Raw genomic sequence first — 20,972 nt, 5'->3', positions numbered from 1 at the left:
ATTCTGTTGCCAAATTGGTAAAAGAAAATAGATTAGATTGTAGGTCAGTACAATACAGTACTCTACTGTAGATTATAATCAAGTTTAGTACAGTAAAGTACAGTACAGCACACTGGCGTAGATGACAATAATTGACTATTGCACTGTACTTTACTGTATAGAACTATACTCTACTGTACTTTACTGTATTGAACTATACTGTATAATAAGTACAGTACTCTACTTTGTTGCGCTTTGCTGTACTGTGATGTCCAAACTTGTGAAACATAGACGTCTATGATTGGTACAGATTTGTTCCGGTCTGGACCAATCAAATGTGGTCTTGTTTGAGGATGGAGCTCATTCGAATAATAGCCAGTGTGTAGAAAAATACCCAAACATACAAAAGAGGATAGGAAATGTTCTACCTTTCTAGAAAAACATTGGGACATTCATTATTATGCATTTCTGTATAGAACAGATCAGGGACCCAAGATGTCATTCTGTTACCATCATTATGTTACCGTGTGTTAATATTCTTCACTTACTGAAGTTCAACCACCAAAATATATTTTTTCACAACACAAGGTTTTTGGAAAATGTGGTCACATAAAGAACTGAGGGAGATTTGACCTTCATTCTGTTACCAAACGTTACATCTGCACTGTTCTTCGAGTAAATGTGTTTTTGTCAAATTGTCTGTGGAAATTGTTAAAAGTAGTCATTGTGCATAGTTGTATGGTTTAACTTTGCAATCAATGTTTTTTTATTTATCATACTTTTAAAGTGAAACATCGGAGTCTCAGCATCATTCTGTTACCATGGAATTGCACCAAGACAAACACACACAACCACAGGCGCAGACACAGCCTGTACTATCAAAAGCCTTGAATAATCTCTTTCGCCCTCAGGGGCGGCCGATTATCCTGTGTTGCCAGGATGACCCAGAGGTGTCTAAGAATGCATATAAGACCATTGAGCTGCCTCAGACAGTGGACTGTCTCCAGGGCATCCTCAGTGTCATCCCTCTGCAACTCTTGTCCTTTCATCTGGCCGTGCTGCGAGGATACGACGTGAGTCTACCACTGCAACCTACCTTGTCTTAATGCAATATTTTCCTTTGCTCACAGACATCCACTACTGTACCTTTTCATTCCCAGTATTTACTCTTGATTTTATTTCGATTTCATTACAACAAGCATTCAAATCTACCGTCACTCACAAAATCAACTATGCTGTATGTTTTATCTAGTCTTGTGTTGTTTCCTTTACTCCTCAGTTTTGAGCTGGTTTAATGGCTGTCTCTCTCTTTCCTCTGGTTGTAGGTGGACTGTCCCAGGAACCTGGCCAAGTCTGTCACAGTGGAGTAGAACCAGACAGACAGGCAGAAGGCTGTAGAGGCCACATCACTGCTCTGCGGAGGAGAGAGACAGAGGAGGCGAAGCCATCAAAGTGCGATTATGTGTGTAGATGGTGTTTGTGTGTGTTTTTGGTTTGACCATCCTTGTGGGGACAAGAAGTTAAACAAGGATAGTAAAACAAGGCAAATTGGGATAAGGGGGGACATTTCGCCGATCAACACAAGGAAAAAGGCTATTTTAGGCTTAGGGGTTGGGTTTAGGGTTAGAGTTACAATTAGGGTTAGAATTAAGGTTAGGGGTTAGGGTTAAGAGTTAGGGTTAGGGAAAATATCATTTTGAATGGAAATCAATTTTATGGTACCCGCAAGGATATTAAAACAAACGTGTGTGTGTGTGTTTGTGTGCGTGTGTGTGAATAGAGGGACGTGACATTTTTAAAGCAGAGAAATGTGAAGTCCTATTGACACACTGTTGAGGCGGTGCCATTGACCTTTTGGGCCTTGTAGAGAGAGAGATCAAAACTTTGACCATCTGTCAAATCAGCATTTTCTCCAATAATGCCTCCAAAGCAAGATCCTTTCACTATACAGTCCTGTGCACACTGTGCCTTGTACCAAATGTGTGCCTTGTCCACAAACAGTTGAGCCAAAAATACATATTGTAGGAGTAATGCATTTAGTTGGTGTATTGAAGCGCTTACAATTGTGCAATATGGGAGGCATTGTGAATGTTTCCAATAATATTATCGTTGTTAAATGGGTTCTCTGTCCCGTGGAAGTTTATTAGCTTTGCATCTTGGGGAGTGTAGGCTATTCCATAGCATTCTGTTATTCAGCAGAGCCAATAGCTAGCATATTGTAGGGAACTATTCTGAAAAGCTCTATGTAGGCTATTGGGACATAACACTTGTGATGTAGGGCCTACACACATTGCTTTGGTGTACTGTACACAAAAATGCATTCCTTGTAGTCCCATAATCAAGGGGTACTTTTTTTATCACTCCTTTGTCAGAGTGAATCTAATATGGTTTTAATCATGAGAGGATTACTGTTCATAATCTACACTCCAATCTGTTGAAAAGGGCCCGGGTGATACTGCTACAGTCTTGTAAGATACTATAAGAATTATTCTTCCTTTCATTCACTACCCTTTCATGAATCATAATTCTCTGTTTAGTCATTGTATGGCGTTCACCATTGCAATCATATTATGTTGTCTGTCATGTAGCATTGTGAGCGACATCTCTGCCCTATTCTATGAAGACTGTTTGGGTTCCATTGGCTTATATATGGATGAAGACCAATTGGTTGCACTTACTTTTATAGTGGATTTAATCTCCCAGAGTGTAATCCACAACGGCGATATTGACATGCCCTAACTCTTGTTCTCGAAAATGTGAAGCATTTCCCTTCACATCTCAATATAAGACTGATATGCATAAAGTGATATGGATTGTAGTTTTGTACTGTAAAGGGTAAAACATGTTACATTGAGATGTACTGTAGTTAATGTATTTATCTGTTTTTTTTATGGGGGTTAAAGAAAGTTGGGCTGATTTATCACAAACTATGATTGTATTTTATAATAAACACTACCGTTCAAAAGTTTGGGGTCACTTAGAAATGTCCTTGTTTTTTAAAGAAAAGCAAATGAAAATGGCCATTAAAATAACATCAAAATTGATCAGAAATACAGTGTAGACATTGTTAATGTTGTAAATGACTATTGTAGCTGGAAAAGGCCGATTTTTTTAATGGAATATTTACGTAGGCGTACAGAGGCCCATTATCATCAACCATCACTCCTGTGTTCCAATGGCACATTGTGTTAGCTAATCCAAGTTTATCGTTTTAAAAGGCTAATTGATCATTAGAAAACCCTTTTGCAATTATGTTAGCACAGCTGAAAACTGTTGTTCTGATTAAAAAAGCAATAAAACTGGCCTTCTTTAGACTAGTTGAGTATCTGGAGCGTCAGCATTTGTGAGTTCGATTACAGGCTCAAAATGGCCAGAAACAAAGAGCTTTCTTCTGAAACTCGTCAGACTATTCTTGTTCTGAGAAATGAAGGCTATTCCATGCAAGGAATTGCCAAGAAACTGAAGATCTCATACAACGCTGTGTACTACTCCCTTCACAGAACAGCGCAAGTTGGCTCTAACCAGAATAGAAAGAGCAGTGGGAGGCCCCGGTGCACAACTGAGCAAGAGGACAAGTACATTAGAGTGTCTAGTTTGAGAAACAGACTGGCAGCTTCATTAACTAGTGCCCGCAAAATACCAGTCTCAATGTCAACAGTGAAGAGGCAACACAGGGATGCAGGCCTTCTAGGCAGACTTGCAAAGAAAAAGTCGTATCTCTCAGACTGGCCAATAAAAATAAAAGATTAAGATGGGCAAAAGAACACAGACACTGGACAGAGGAACTCTGCCTAGAAGGCCACCATCCCTGAGTTGCCTCTATACTGTTTGTGTTGAGACTGGTGTTTTGCGGGTCCAAAATAGCATAGCTAGTGTATTTTAACACCAATAAACCCAAACATTTAAAAATTGATTTAGTATATGTCAATCTAGTAAACCAGGCAACTAAAAGCAACTTTCTAAACAATATTTTGATTAGTTTCTATTTAGTTACAGTGCCTTGCGAAAGTATTCGGCCCCCTTGAACTTTGCGACCTTTTGCCACATTTCAGGCTTCAAACATAAAGATATAAAACTGTATTTTTTTGTGAAGAATCAACAACAAGTGGGACACAATCATGAAGTGGAACAACATTTATTGGATATTTCAAACTTTTTTAACAAATCAAAAACTGAAAAATTGGGCGTGTAAAATTATTCAGCCCCTTTACTTTCAGTGCAGCAAGCTCTCTCCAGAAGTTCAGTGAGGATCTCTGAATGATCCAATGTTGACCTAAATGACTAATGATGATAAATACAATCCACCTGTGTGTAATCAAGTCTCCGTATAAATGCACCTGCACTGTGATAGTCTCAGAGGTCCGTTAAAAGCGCAGAGAGCATCATGAAGAACAAGGAACACACCAGGCAGGTCCGAGATACTGCTGTGAAGAAGTTTAAAGCCGGATTTGGATACAAAAAGATTTCCCAAGCTTTAAACATCCCAAGGAGCACTGTGCAAGCGATAATATTGAAATGGAAGGAGTATCAGACCACTGCAAATCTACCAAGACCTGGCCGTCCCTCTAAACTTTCAGCTCATACAAGGAGAAGACTGATCAGAGATGCAGCCAAGAGGCCCATGATCACTCTGGATGAACTGCAGAGATCTACAGCTGAGGTGGGAGACTCTGTCCATAGGGCAACAATCAGTCGTATATTGCACAAATCTGGCCTTTATGGAAGAGTGGCAAGAAGAAAGCCATTTCTTAAAGATATCCATAAAAAGTGTTGTTTAAAGTTTGTCACAAGCCACCTGGGAGACACACCAAACATGTGGAAGAAGGTGCTCTGGTCAGATGAAACCAAAATTGAACTTTTTGGCAACAATGCAAAACGTTATGTTTGGCGTAAAAGCAACACAGCTGAACACACCATCCCCACTGTCAAACATGGTGGTGGCAGCATCATGGTTTGGGCCTGCTTTTCTTCAGCAGGGACAGGGAAGATGGTTAAAATTGATGGGAAGATGGATGGAGCCAAATACAGGACCATTCTGGAAGAAAACCTGATGGAGTCTGCAAAAGACCTGAGACTGGGGCGGAGATTTGTCTTCCAACAAGACAATGATCCAAAACATAAAGCAAAATCTACAATGGAATGGTTCAAAAATAAACATATCCAGGTGTTAGAATGGCCAAGTCAAAGTCCAGACCTGAATCCAATCGAGAATCTGTGGAAAGAACTGAAAACTGCTGTTCACAAATGCTCTCCATCCAACCTCACTGAGCTCGAGCTGTTTTGCAAGGAGAAATGGGAAAAAATGTCAGTCTCTCGATGTGCAAAACTGATAGAGACATACCCCAAGCAACTTACAGCTGTAATCGCAGCAAAAGGTGGCGCTACAAAGTATTAACTTAAGGGGGCTGAATAATTTTGCACGCCCAATTTTTCAGTTTTTGATTTGTTAAAAAAGTTTGAAATATCCAATAAATGTCGTTCCACTTCATGATTGTGTCCCACTTGTTGTTGATTCTTCACAAAAAAATACAGTTTTATATCTTTATGTTTGAAGCCTGAAATGTGGCAAAAGGTCGCAAAGTTCAAGGGGGCCGAATACTTTCGCAAGGCACTGTATCTAGCTAGCTAATGTTAAGTTGGCTGGCTAGCCAGTTCAAATAATGACCAAATCATATAGGTTACAACTTCTTCAATTTAGCTCACTTGTCTTCATTATTACAGGAAAATAAACTCACAACAATAATATTATTTACAAGTTAATGGCAAGCCAATTACAGAAAATAACTTACGGTTGTGAGTGTGACGAAATAAAAGCAGGGCATTCTACTGGAGGATTTTAGAACTTGGACACTGTCTCGTTGGCCTAACTTTATATCCTAATTTGACTTTGGTGCAGGTCATGTTCTTCACATTACCGTCTCTGGTAAACACATATTATATCAAATAAAGTCTACATATGTGTCACATGCACAGGACACAGGTGTAGTAAAGTGGTTACTTGCATAAGTGAGTATTTTAGACATGTAGCTAGCTAGCTTGCTAAACAATTAACCACAATTCCAACTTATAACGTTACTACCCTGCATGAATCTGCAGGTAGCTAACCAACCAGGTTAATTGTTAGCTAGATAGCTAACATTAGGCTATAACTAGCAATGCAAATGGCTCTGAGATATCAATAATATTACAACACAGATCATACACGTAACGTTAGCTAGCGAGCCAGCCAGCTAACGTTAGCTAGCTAGCTAGCTAACAGTAAGCTTTAATTGAAATAAACGACTTTCTGGCTAAATTAGAAATGTATAATATCTGAAAATGTAGCTAGCTAGACTATCTTACCCATATACATGGATGGACACTTCTCCCTCTTTGTCACGAATGCCATGGTTGTCCTTCTTTTGAAGATGTAATCCGGAGACGGGTGTTTTATACAACAGCGTTCTTCTGTGTGTTCTCTTTTCGAAACCTTCTGCATATTTTCTGAATTTTCTCCATCTCCTTAGCTATCATACTCGAATTCCACCATGCATGATTTCAAAACTCAGTCCTCCAGAAAGTGGAGAGCAACACTTACGCAGTTCTACTCTGTGATATATAAAAAATACAAAATAAAGATGCTTTAGTAAGGATTACCTACAATACTGACCTGCTCATGTTATAGACATAAGCGTGTTACATGGCAGACTAATCCGAACTCATCTCTCCACATGTCCAGCCCATCCATTGTCTCCGGCCAATCATGGCTAGCGGGAAGGTTCCTGTCTTTTTCCGTGGCTAAACCAACTAGGATTGTAATTTAACAATTGTATTCATATTTACAGATGCCATACAAGTTTGTTATTAAGGCACATGAAAGTTCACATGTTCCAGAAGGCATTTCTGCCAAAAAAAAAGGCATTTTGATAAAAAATTTAAAAAATAAGTTTACATTCAAATAGCTCCCCTGTGAAGTAGTGACGCGTGACATACGGCCAGTTTCCTGAATCAAGCCATAAATGTCTTTAATGTGAGACTCATAAAATGTATTTAATCAGGTTCAGAATTTTTATCAAAGCTCTAATCAAATCCAGACAAGGAGATGTATTCTCGTGATGGAACATTTGTAAAATACCGGGAATAAACTGTATTCAACTCTATAGGAAACACACCACTAGCTAGGTTTCCATTCAATTGGAGACAGATTTTCATGTGAATATTAAAAGATCTGCATAAAGAAAATATGCAAATTTCCCCACTGGTGGTGGGTTTCCACCAAACTGACTTGTTGCAGATACAAATCAGTGCGTGATGACTTAGTGCACACAACGTGTACTTTTCTGCTTACGGGGCTGTAGTGGAGCCGGTCGAGAGCTTAAAGTTCCTTGGTGTCCAAATCACTAAGGACCTATCATGGTCCAAACACACCAAGACAGTCGTGAAGAGGGCATGACAATGCCTATTCCCCCTCAGGAGGCTGAAAAGATTTGGCATGGGACCTGAGATCCTCAAAAAGTTATATTGCTGCACCATCGAAAGCATCCTGACTGGTTGCATCACCGCTTGGTATGGAAACTGTCACGACCATCGTATGAATAATTGGACCAAGGCGCAGCGTGAGTAGAGTTCCACATTTTAATGATAGTGAAACTTCCAAAACAATAAAGATATAACGATCGTGAAATACATAGGCACTCACACAAAACAATATCCCACATAGCAGGTGGGAAAAAGGACACACTAAGAATGATCCTCAATTAGAGGCAACAATTATCAGCTGCCTCCAATTGGGAACCATACACACACACCAACATAGAAATACAATACCCAGAAACCCCCCCTAGTCACACCCCGACCCACTACACCACAGAGAACCCCGAGGGCTCTCCATGGTCAGGGCGTGACAGAAACTGCTTGGCATCCGACCGCAATGTGCTACAGAGGGTAGTGCATATAGCCTAGTACATCATAGGGGCCGAGCTTCCTGCCATCCAGGACCTACATACCAGGCGGTGTCAGAGGAAGGCCCTAAAAATTGTCAAGGACTACTGCCACCCAAGTCATAGACTGTTCTCTCTGCTACCGCACGACAAGCAGTACCGGAGAGTCTATCTGTGACTAAAAGGCACCTGAACAGCTTCTATCCCCAAGCCATAAGACTGCTGAACGGTTAATCAAATGGCTACTCAGACTATTTGCATTGACGCCCTTATTTTATTATTATTTATATTTTTTGCACCGACTCTATTGCACAGGTCGATGTATACTCACTGGACTCTAACCACACACTCACACATACTACACTGACACTCCAACACACACACAAACGGATACACACACAAAACACACACATGCATGCATACTTTCACATTCCTTCACACTCTTCAAAGTTCCATGCTGCAGCTACTCTGTTTATTAACTATGCATAGTCACTTTACCCATACCTTCATATACATATTACCTCAATTACCTTGACTAACCCGTACCCCTGCACATTGACTGACTACCGGTACCCCATTGTATGTATCATTGTTATTGTTATTTTATTGTGTTACTATTCTTCCTTTAGCTTATTTAGCTAAATGTTCTTACTTACTTCTTTAATACTATAATAGCATTATCGGCAAAGGACTCTTAATCTGCAAAATTGTAATTATTCGCCTACCTCCTCATGCCTTTTGCACACAATGTATATAAACTCTTTCTTTTTTCTACTGTGTTATTGACTTGTTTATTGTTTACTCCATGTGTAACTCTGTGTTGTTGTCTGTTCACACTGCTATGCTTTATCTTGGCCAGGTTGCAGTTGTAAATGAGAACTTGTTCTCAACTGGACTACCTGGTTAAATAAAGGTGAAATAAAAAATATAAAAAAATTAAGTAAGGTAAGATCTACCTACACCTGTTGCCTTCGGCACATGTGACAAATACTATTTTATTTTATTCTTATGCCATTTGATGAATGAAAATAGACATCTGTAACAAAACACCAAAAAGTGTGCCTAATGACATACAGCAATTACCATTGATTAGGCCTACATTAATTGATGCGTCTTGCTGAAGAATGTGCATTTTTTTGTAGCCTGAAAAATATGGACACCTGAAATGGGGCTGAAACTGTCCCGGGAAAAAGGTGGTGGTCACCATAACACACTGTCAATTTACTAGACTAGGCTACAATGTGTATTACCATGAACTTCAAATAGGCCTACCATTGCCAGTGATGTAGTTGTAAAAAAAAAAGTGGGTAAACTCTGATCACCATTACGCTCCCTATACTTTCAATGCATTTTTCTGAAAAAGGTGGGAAAACTGTTTACCCTCCACTAGGTCTACACCACTGCCGAGATAACCTACCCTCTCAGCCGAGGCAATTTTACACACACGAACATACGCAGAACAGGTAGCCTACTTTCAATATATTACATGAGTTTCATTTAAAAAACATATTTTACACCCTAGTTCATGAGTTGTCACAGATCATGTGACATAAAATGCTACCTTTCATCCATTACATTAATGACATTCATGAGTGTTATTTGTCATTATTAAGCATTTATAAAATGCAATGTAAATGTACCGTAAGTGTAACTATGCGTATGTAACATTTATTTATGCTTTGCCATATAACAGTTCTCATGGGCACACAAATCCCAAATAATGTAGGCCTATGCCATTTCAAAATCAAATGCCAAATCACCTTATAGGTCTGCTGTCATTAAAGTATACTTATTGGATGAGAATTGGTGTCTAGCTGTAGGCTATGGGTCTAGTGATATTGTCGACCTCATCAGCTGATCCTGGTAAGAAAACAAATATTGATAGAAAATAATAAGGGTAAATAAATGGCGTACTACTTTTGGCCAAGGATGTCAGGGAGAACCAGCTGTGCACTTGAAAAATAAAGCAATGAGAGCTCTAAACAGCTGACTGACAAAAGCAAACAATGATAAATCAATGGATAAATCTAATGCATTAGAATAAAGGCATAGGTACATTTTTTAATCAAGAATGTATGGCAAACAAATGGCGGAAATGAGGAAGTACAAAGTAAAATCTTATGCATAAAGGAGCTTTGGCAGAGGCCTAAATTCAGCACTACTGAGTGGACAGCACTGCCACGTAGAAATAAATGGATTAAACCATAACAGAGAGATGGGGTGTTATTTTCATTTGGAAGCTTTTATTTTCATATTTACCAGCTTCATATTTACCACTGTAAAACATATTTACCATGACATTTTAAAGAAAGACGAGAATGGTTAAATTAGTATTATTTACACACTTTTGTTGCATTTATGGGAGCTAAGGTCTCATTCCTCCGTAATTCGCACCGAATCTACCGATAGTTTTGTCACAACTGTTAAATAAAAAATGTGCCTACTCTGGTTTTGGCACATTTATTCTAGCCAACAGTTTGCAGATACAGTGTGGCTAGGCAAGTTTACACGATGAGACTATGTATAAGAGCGATAATGTTTGTATTTGTCAAAACGTCAGTCAAGCATCGATGATCATGGCACCAGAATAAGATCATCGATATATATTGGAAAGGAGCACCAAGCTCATACCATGCACTTTCACCACCCTGTGAAGTTCATCTTAATTTATTTCCTGTAGCCTAATTTAAACTGCATGGTTTCCCGAGACATAGCATCACGTGACTCCAAGTTTACTTCGATATGATGGTTGTTATATCAATACTTGCCCATAAAGGCGTTTCCACCGCCATTTCTCGCATAATACATTTTAACGATACAAAAAGATGCCATCATGTAGACATGTAGAACGAGAAAATTATCTTGTCTGCATTTATTAAATTGTACCAAAACTTCCTGTTTCCATTTTTTAAATACGGTATGACTTTACTTTTATAAAAACTGTGGATGGAAACGTGGTTACTGGTGGGAAAATATTTTCTTTATGCGGATTTAGAATATTCGCTTAAAATATGTCGCCAGTTTAATGGAAACATATGTAATGTTTCTTTCGACAATAAAAAAAAGTTTGCCACAAACTTACAGTCCAACGTGAAACAACGTGATTACGTCATTCACTTGTTGTGTTGAGACTACTGCCGCGTTCACGTCTAGTCGGAATTAGGATACACAGACATTTCCGACTTGCGGCACGTGTTTAACTACAACCAATTAGCAAGTCGGACATTTCCGAGTTTCTTCGTTTCGACAAGCACTTGAACCCGACATACCCTCCTCCGCCTCTGATAGTGCAGGAGTTTGTCATTTTGGTTTCAAACTCGGGAAGCATTTTCACATTTCTATTGGCAATTAGGAAAACTGGTCTTCATAACTTTACTTAATTCCCGATATTCCCAACGAGGGAGAGGAGCTGGTATCTCGTCATTTCCATGCATGGGAGTGACATAGGAGAAGCGAAGGGAGAAGGTAGGTGTCGTATGATTCTGCCCGCTGTCCGTCCTTTTTCCATTCCTGCTACCGCATTGTCTGCTCGGAGTGATAGAAACGGAAGAGCCAGGGCCTTGGCGAATAATAAGTGGCACACCAGAAAACGTGAGTTTTAACAAACCTCTGACGATTGACATTAGGGTAGGGTATAGTGGATTGCCGATGGTATGCGGTGTCATAAACCGGGGGTCGATGAGAAGATGGGCGATGACTTCATCTTTCAATCAACCGGGTTGTGCCAGTTCAGTTTACCAGCTAGGAATTGAATGGGAACGAAATAGCGGGGTTAACGCTTGGGGGAAGTAGGCTATGCTATAGGGCGTTTCAGTGTTTCCGGACGATCTCCTATTCTATCGCTTATTTTTTGTCTGAAGTCAATTTTAGTAGCCTACATGGAATGAGATTACATTATTCACGCTTTCTTGAGCCAAATCAATGACTGCATTTTTGAGGTTCATTCATTTGTACTTTTTAAAAGATTGTCGTTTTCCACTTGCTTTAGGTTCTGAATGATGCAATATCGTGTGTGTGTGGTGTTTTTTAATGTATTTATTATTGAGAGAAGCCATAGCTTTAATTTCTTCTCTCAGGAGAGTATCATTAGACTGAACAAAAATATAAAAGTAACATGTGAAGTGTTGGTCCCATGTTTCATTAGCTGAAATAAAAGATCCCAGAAATGTTCCATATGCATAAAAAGCTCATTTGTCTCTCAAAAATAAATGCACTAACTTGTTTACATCACTCTTAGTGAGCATTTCACCTTTGCCAAATTAATCCATCCATCTGACAGGTCTGGCACGTCAAGAAGCTGATTAAACAGCATGATTGTTACACAGGTGCACCTTGTGCTGGGGACAATAAAAGGTCCCTTTTAAAATGTGCATTTGTCTTGCATAACACTAGGGAGCGTGCAATTGGCATACTGACTGGAGGAATGTCCACCAGAGCTGTTGCCAAATAATTTAATGTTCATTTCTCTACCATTAGCCGCCTCCAATGTCGTTTTTTGCGAATTTGTCAGTAAGTCCAACCGGGCTCAGAACCGCAGGCCACATGTAACCACGCCAGCCCAGGATACTCTGGCTTAGACTTACTGACAAAACTGTGTGTTTGCACAACTGAAGAAGTACAGCAGAAACCGTCTCAGGGAAGCTAATATGCATGCTCGGCGTCCTCACCAGGGTCTTGATTAGAGGTCGACCGATTATGGTTTTTCAACACCGATACCGATTTATTGAAGGACCAAAAAAAGCCGATACCGATTAATCGGACGATTAAAAAAAAATAAGTGTTTTATTTATTTATTTGTAATAATGACAATTACAACAATACTGAATGAACACTTATTTTAACTTAATATAATACATCAATAAAATCAATTTAGCCTAAAATAAATAATGAAACATGTTCAATTTGGTTTAAATAATGCAAAAACAAAGTGTTGGAGAAGAAAGTAAAAGTGCAATATGTAAGAAAGCTAACGTTTCAGTTCCTTGCTCAGAACATGAGAACATATGAAAGCTGGTGGTTCCTTTTAACATGAGTCTTCAATATTCCCAGGTAAGAAGTTTTAGGTTGAGGTTATTATAGGACTATTGCATATACCTTTGACTATTTGATGTTCTTATAGGCACTTTAGTATTGCCAGTGTAACAGTATAGCTTCCGTCCCTCTCCTCGCTCCTCCCTGGGCTCGAACAAGGAACACATCGACAACAGCCACCCTCAAAGCAGCGTTACCCATGCAGAGCAAGGGGAACAACCACTCCAAGTCTCAGAGCGAGTGACGTTTGAAACGCTATTAGCGCGCACCCTGCTAACTAGCTAGCCATTTCACATCACATCGTTACACCAGCCTAATCTCGGGAGTTGATAGGCTTGAAGTCATAAACAGCAGAGCTGCTGGAAAAACGCACAAAAGTACTGTTTGAATGAATGCATATGAGCCTGCTGGTGCCTACCATCGCTCAGTCAGACTGCTCTATCAAATCATAGACTTAATTATAACATAATAACACACAGAAATGCGAGCCTTTGGTCACTAATATGGTCGAATCTGGAAACTATCATCTCGAAAACAAGATGTTTATTCTTTCAGTGAAATACGGAACCGTTCCGTACGGGTGGCATCCATAAGTCTAAATATTGCTGTTACATTTCACAACCTTCAATGTTGTCATAATTATGTAAAATCTGGCAAATTAGCGCAATGAGCCAGGCGGCCCAAACTGTTGCATATATCCTGACTCTGCGTACAATGAACGCAAGAGAAGTGACACAATTTCACCTGGTTAATATTGCCTGCTAACCTGGATTTCTTTTAGGTAAATATGCAGGTTTAAAAATATATACTTCTGTGTATTGATTTTAAGAAAGGCATTGGTGTTTATGGTTAGGTACATGTTAGAGCAACGACAGTCCTTTTTCGCGAATGCGCACTGCACCGATTATATGCAACGCAGGACACGCTAGATAAACTAGTAATATCATCAACCATGTGTAGTTATAACTAGTGATTAGGATTGATTAAGTTTAATGCTAGCTAGCAACTTACCTTGGCTTCTTACTGCATTCGCGTAACAGGTGGGCTCCTCGTGAGGCAGGTGGTTAGAGCATTAGACTAGTTAACCGTAAGGTTGCAAGATTGAATCCCTGAGCTGACAAGGTAAAAATCTGTTGTTCTGCCCCAGAACAAGGCAGTTAACCCAACATTCCTAGGCCGTCATTGAAAATAAGAATGTGTTCTTAACTGACTTGTCTAGTTAAATAAAGATTAAATAAAGTGTTAAAAATAAATCAAAATACATTTTCGGCATCCAAAAATACAGATTTCCGATTGTTATGAAAACTTGAAATCGGCCCTAATTAATTGGTCGACCTCTAAAAAAAGGAGTCACAAGAATGGACACTCGTGTCATGGTGGATTGAAATAAAAATCTATTGACTTAATGAGCAGTGAAACAGGTTATAAGTGAACAGGGTTGGAATGACTTGAATTGACTATTGTTGGTGCATAGGAGGCCCGGCACCCACCTAGCCTAACTCATACCCTAAAAGGTGAGTGGGTTCAGATAAAAACTGGATTAGGCAGTGAATGTGGTAGTGAAGCATCTAAAACAGTGCACATTAGGCTAGACTACATACACACACCAAACAAAAATGATTTTTTAAAACGCAGCATGCAACAATTTAAAAGATTTTACTGATTTGCAGTTCATAAGGAAATCCCAAACATGGGTAGTGAAATGTCTGGTGAGTATGCAGGCAATGGAAGAAATGGGACATTTTCAGCTTCCAGGAATTGTTTACAGATCCTTGCGACATGGGCTGTGCATTATCATGCTGAAACATGAGGTGACGGCGGCGGATGAATTGCACGACTATTTGCCTCAGGAGCTCGTCACAGTGTTTCTGTGCATTCAAATAGCCATTGATAAAATGCAATTGTGTTCGTTGTCCGTAGCTTACACCTGCCCATACCATAACCCCACCATGGGGCACTCTGTTCACAACATCTCAACAAACCGCTTGCACACATGACGCCATGCACACTGTCTGTCATCTGCCCAGTACAGTTGAAACCGGGATTCATCTGTGAAAAGCACACTGAGGGTGCCAGTAGCCATCGAAGGTTAGCATTTTCCAAATTAGGTTGGTTACGACACCGAATTCCAGACCAGTCAAGACTAGAGGTCGACCGATTAATTGGAATGGCCGATTAATTAGGGCCAATTTCAAGTTTTCATAACAATCGAAAATCGTTATTTTTGGACACCGTTTTTTTTTTTTTTTTTTTTTACACCTTTATTTAACTAGGCAAGTCAGTTAAGAACACATTCTTATTTTCAATGACGGCCTAGGAACAGTGGGTTAACTGCCTTGTTCAGGGGCAGAACGACAGATTTTTACCTTGTCAGCTCAGGGATTCAATCTTGCAACCTTACAGTTAATTAGTCCAACGTTCTAACCACCTGCCTCTCATTGCACTCCATGAGGAGACTGCCTGTTACGCAAATGCAGTAAGCCAAGGTAAGTTGCTAGCTAGCATTAAACTTATCTTATAAAAAACAATCAATCATAATCACTAGTTAACTACACATGGTTGATGATATTACTAATTTATCTAGCGTGTCCTGCGTTGCATATAATCGATGCGGTGCGTATCGTTGCTCCAATGTGTACCTAACCATGAACACCAATGCCTTTCTTAAAATCAATACACAGAAGTATACATTTTTAAACCTGCATATTTAGCTAAAAGAAATCCAGGTTAGCAGGCAATATTAACCAGGTGAAATTGTGTCACTTTTCTTGCGTTCATTGCACGCAGAGTCAGTGTATTTGCAACAGTTTGGGCCGCCTAATTTGCCAGAATTTTCCGTAATTATGACATAACATTGAAGGATATGCAATGTAACAGCAATATTTAGACTTATGGATGCCACCCGTTAGATAAAATACGGAACGGTTCTGTATTTCACTGATAGAATAAATGTCTTGTTTTCGAGATGATAGTTTCCGGATTCGACCATATTAGTGACCAAAGGCTCGTATTTCTGTGTGTTATCATGTTATAACTAAGTCTACGATTTGATAGAGCAGTCTGACTGATCGATGGTAGGCACCAGCAGGCTCGTAAGCATTCATTCAAATAGCACTTGTGTGCGTTTGCTAACAGCTGTTTAGGACTTCAAGCCTATTAACTCCCGAGATTAGGCTGGTGTAACCAATGTGAAATGGCTAGCTAGTTAGTGGGGTGCGCGCTAATAGCGTTTCAAACGCCACTCGCTCTGAGACTTGGAGTGGTTGTTCCCCTTGCTCTGCATGGGTAACGCTGCTTCGAGGGTGGCTGTTGTCGATGTGTTCCTGGTTCGAGCCCAGGTAGGAGCGAGGAGAGGGATGGAATCTATACTGTTACACTGGCAATACTAAAGTGCCTATAAGAACATCAAATAGTCAAAGGTTAATGAAATACAAATGGTCTTGAGAAATAGTCCTATAATTCCTATAATAACTACAACCTAAAACTAATTACCTGGGAATATTGAAGACTCATGTTAAAAGGAACCACCAGCTTTCATATGTTCTCATGTTCTGAGCAAGGAACTTAAACGTTAGCTTTCTTACATAGCACATATTGCACTTTTACTTTCTTCTCCAACACTTTGTTTTTGCATTATTTAAACCAAATTGAACATGTTTCATTATTTATTTGAGGCTAAATTGATTTTATTGATGTATTGTTCAAATAAGTGTTCATTCAGTATTGTTGTAATTGTCATTATTACAAATAAATAAATAAAACACTTTTTAATTTTTTTTTATCGTCCGATTAATCGGTATCGGCTTTTTTTGGTCCTTCAATAAATCGGTATCGCCGTTGAAAAACCATAATCGGTCGACCTCTACTCCTTTTTATAAGACTCTCTCTCCATACAGATAAGCACTGCCTTTGTGTGTGTTGCTGTATTATAATATGATATTCCAGTCAGTTGGCTCCAGGGAGCCGCATCACATCCTGCCCCAGGGGTCCCTGTGTGTCACACAGGGCTAGCTGTGAAGATGCTCATGCTCACACAGGATATGTGTTTATACTCTGTCTAAAACTAACTATGTTCACATAATAGTTTAGTGCGTGGTCTAGGCTATAGTAAATCAGTGCCAACCCCTTAATTTAAGTATGATTTTAATGCGACTGATACCTTCTTAGTAGTCTTTGTTGCTTTCAAATTACTTTCCCTTTTAAGAGACATTAGAAGACAAATTAATATAGCCAATTTACTAACATCTATTGCAGGATAAAATTATGTTAGAGTTTACATAGCGGGCCAGAAATGGATGTTGCATTTCCTTTATGGGTTGGTTATGTTAGGCTTCTTCCAACCCATTGCTTTCTATAGATAACCTAATCGTATTATCTTTACATTAACCCATAACAGTAAGCCGGGGATGGGGCACACACCTACTCGTTCCAGTTATTTTTTTTCTATATTTTTACAATTTTCTACATCGTTGACATCAACTATGAAATGACACATATGGAATTTTAATTTTAATTTTTAATTTCACCTTTATTTAACCAGGTAGGTTAAATAAAGTTCTCATTTGCAACTGCGACATGGCCAAGATCAAGCATAGCAGTGTGAATAGACAACAACACAGAGTTAAACATGGAGTAAACAATAAACAAGTCAATAACATAGTAGAAAAAAATAATCTATATACATTGTGTGCAAATGGCACGAGGAGGTAGGCAATAAATAGGCCATAGGAGTGAATAATTACAATTTAGCAGATTAACACTGGAGTGATAAATGATCAGATGAACATGTGCAGGTAGAGATACTGGTGTGCAAAAGAGCAGAAAAGTAAATAAAATAAAAACAGTGTGGGGATGAGGTAGGTAAATTGGGTGGGCTATATACCGATGGACTATGTACAGCTGCAGCGATCGAATTGCAGCAAAGACACGACTACTTAAGGACACCAATAAGATGAGACTTGCTTGGGCCAAGGAACACGAGCACTATCTTTTGGTCTGATGAGTCCAAATGGTTCCAACCGCCGTGTCTTTGTGAGACTCAGAGTACTGACAGTGTCACTTATGATCTACGCATGTGTGGTTCCTACTTTGAAGCATGGAGGTGTGGGGGTGCTTTGCTGGTGACACTGTCAGTGAGTTATTTAGAATTCAAGGCACACTTAACCAGCATGGCTACCACAGCATTCTGTAGTGATACACCATACCATCTGGTTTGCACTTAGTGGGACTATAATTTGTTTGTCAACAGGACAATGACCCAACACACACCTCCAGGTTGAAAGATTTCCAAGAGTGTGCAAAGCTGTCAAGGCAAAGGGTAGCTACTTAGAAGAATCTAAAATAAGTTTTGATTTGTTTAATTAGCCACCCTTTGCCTTGACAGCTTTGCACACTCTTGGCATTCTCTCAACCAGCTTCCCCTGGGATGCTTTTCCAACAGTCTTGAAGGAGTTCCCACATACTGTATGCTGAGCACTTGTTGGCTGCTTTTCATTCACTCTGCGGTCAAACTCATCTCAAACCATCTAAATTGGGTTGAGGTCGGGTGATATGATGCAGCACTCCATCACTTTCCTTCTTGGTCAAATAGTCCTTACACAGCCTGGAGGTGTGTATTAGGTCATTGTTTTTGGGATGTTGTCCTCAGATAATCGCATGGGATGCTTTCACCGTAAAGCCTTTTAAATCTGACAAAGCGGCTGGATTAACAAGAAGTTAATCTTTAAGATGTATAACACTTGTATTTTTATGAACGTTTATTATGACTATTTCTGTATTTTGAATTTGGCGCTCTGCAATTTCACCAGAAGTTGTCGAGGTGGGTCGCTAGTGGAACGCCTGCGCCAGAGAGGTTAACAAACCTCCAAACGAGCTTCAATGCCATAGAACACTCCTTCCGTTGCCTCCAACTGCTTTTAAATGCTAGTAAAACTAAATGCATGCTCTTCAACCAATCGCTGCCCGCACCTGCCTGCCCGACTAGCATCACTACTCTGGACGGTTCTGACTTAGAATATGTGGACAACTACAAATACCTAGTTGTCTGGCTAGACTGTAAACTCTCCATCCAGATTCATATTAAGCATCTCCAATCCAAAATGAAATCTAGAATCGGCTTCCTATTTCGCAACAAAGCCTCCTTCACTCACGCTGCCAAACAACCTCGTAAAACTGACTATCCTACAGACCTTCGACTTCGGTGAGGTCATTTACAAAATAGCCTCCAACACTCTACTCAGACTGCATCCAGTTTGCTATCACAGTGTCATTCGTTTTGTCACCAAAGCCCCATACACCACCCACCACTGCGACCTGTATGCTCTCGTCAGCTGGCCCTCGCTACATATTCGTCGCCAGACCCACTGGGTCCAGGCCATCTAAGTCTTTGCTAGGTAAAGCTCAACCTTACCTCAACTCACTGGTCACCATAACAACACCCACCCGTAGCACGCACTCCACTGGTCGTCCCCAAAGCCAACACCTACTTTGGCGCCTTTCCTTCCAGTTCTGTGCTGCCAATGACTGGAACAAATTGCAAAAATCACTAAAGTTGGAGACTTATATTGCAGAGAACTGAGTTGCAGCGATGAGACAAGATCGTAATTGGATATCGGGGAGAAAGAGGGAGTGTAAAACAAAAGATTGCATTTTTTTACTTGCTGTCCACTGGTAGAAAAATTATGATTCATAGGCAGTTTTACTTCTTCAATTCAACTATTGTAGGGTTAAAATACACACATACTGTACCAGTCAAGTTTGGACACCTACTCATTCAAGGGCTTCTTTATTTTTTTTACTTTTTTATACATTGTAGCATAATAGTGAAGACATCAAAATTATGAAATAAAACATGGAATTATGTAGTAAGCAAAATGGTGTTAAACAAGATTCTTCTAAGTTCCCACCCTTTGCCTTGATGACAGCTTTGCACACGCTTGGCATTCTCTTAACCAGTTTCATGAGGTAGTCACCTGGAATGCATTTCAATTAACAGGTGTGCCTTGTTAAAAGATAAATCGTGGAATTTCTTTCCTCAATGCATTTGAGCCAATCAGTTTTGGTATACAGAAGGTAGCTCTATTTGGTATAACACCAAGTCCATATTACGTCAAGAACAGATCAAATAATTAAAGAGAAACGGCAGTCCATCATTACTTTAAAACACAAAGGTCAGACAATACGGAAAGTGGCAAAAACCATCATGATGAAACTGTCTCATGAAGACCACCACAGGAAAGGAATACACACAGTTACCTCTGCTGCAGAGGATAAGTTCCATTAGTTAACTGCACCTCAGATTGCAGCCCCAATAAATGCTTCACAGGGTTCAAGTAACAGACACATCTCAACATCAACTGTTCGTGAACGCCTGATTCACACAGTCTCCTCTGATCCAATTGTTGCAAAGAAACATCCACTAAAGGACACCAATAAAAAGAAAAGGCTTGGGCAAAGAAACCAGAGTAATGGACATTAGACCGGTTTTCCACCATCATTTGCTAATAAATTCATAAAAAATCCTACAACGTGATTTTCTGGATTTTTTTTTTCTTATCATTTTGTCTGTCATACTTGAAGTGTACCTATGATGAAAATTACAGGCCTCTCTCATCTTTTTAAGTGGGAGTACTTGCACAGTTGGTGGCTTACTAAATACTTTTTTGCCCCACCGTATTTGTTAAACAGCCATCCACAACAACCACAAATAAGGCGCAAATAGCTAAATGAGCGCACAGCAGTGCATGTCAATGTGCCATGTAAATATCAATAATAAGTGATAACAGCATTTCCCCTAGGCAACACCACTGCTGTCGCCCTTCCCTCCAACTAAGCGTTAATTCAAGTTGGATAATCTTTGGATGCTGACATCAGTCACACCATTGGAAGACATAGCTTGGACTGTAGCCCACAAGCCTTTTCCTGCTCTTTCCTGCGATCCATCAAACACATTTAGTGTCATCGTAGTGGTCTCTGACTTGTGGTCAGACTCGCTCAGGAAAATTAAACTTGCCCGTTTTTACCATGCTGATTTTTGATTACATC

The 20,972-nt window shown here is 39.7% G+C and overlaps 2 protein-coding genes across 7 annotated transcripts in view; both read left to right on the top strand.

Moving 5' to 3' along the window:
- LOC139366154 (glutamine--fructose-6-phosphate aminotransferase [isomerizing] 2-like) overlaps nt 1-3,283 on the top strand; it is a 40,532-nt gene extending 37,249 nt beyond the window's left edge. For both annotated transcript variants that reach the window (XM_071103315.1, XM_071103316.1), the window contains 2 exons: nt 891-1,052; nt 1,305-3,283. In XM_071103315.1, coding sequence (XP_070959416.1) covers nt 891-1,052; nt 1,305-1,349 — 207 coding nt within the window. In that variant the 3' untranslated portion in view covers nt 1,350-3,283. The remainder of the gene's footprint in view (nt 1-890; nt 1,053-1,304) is intronic.
- Nucleotides 3,284-11,138: 7,855 nt separating this feature from the next.
- Nucleotides 11,139-20,972, top strand: part of LOC139366158 (mitogen-activated protein kinase 9-like) — a 36,142-nt gene continuing 26,308 nt past the window's right edge. For 4 of the 5 annotated variants that reach the window (XM_071103324.1, XM_071103322.1, XM_071103325.1 and 1 more), the window contains exon 1: nt 11,148-11,363. The gene's annotated coding sequence lies outside the window, so the exon portion shown is untranslated. Of the gene's footprint in view, nt 11,364-20,972 lie in introns of all 5 variants that reach the window. The other variant, XM_071103321.1, reaches the window with a different exon arrangement.

The sequence above is a fragment of the Oncorhynchus clarkii genome, chromosome 14, assembly GCF_045791955.1.
Source record: "Oncorhynchus clarkii lewisi isolate Uvic-CL-2024 chromosome 14, UVic_Ocla_1.0, whole genome shotgun sequence".
NCBI classification, from domain to species: Eukaryota; Metazoa; Chordata; class Actinopteri; order Salmoniformes; family Salmonidae; genus Oncorhynchus; species Oncorhynchus clarkii.
Note: the sequence above shows the minus strand (reverse complement) of the source record. Positions and strands in the feature narration are given on the sequence as shown.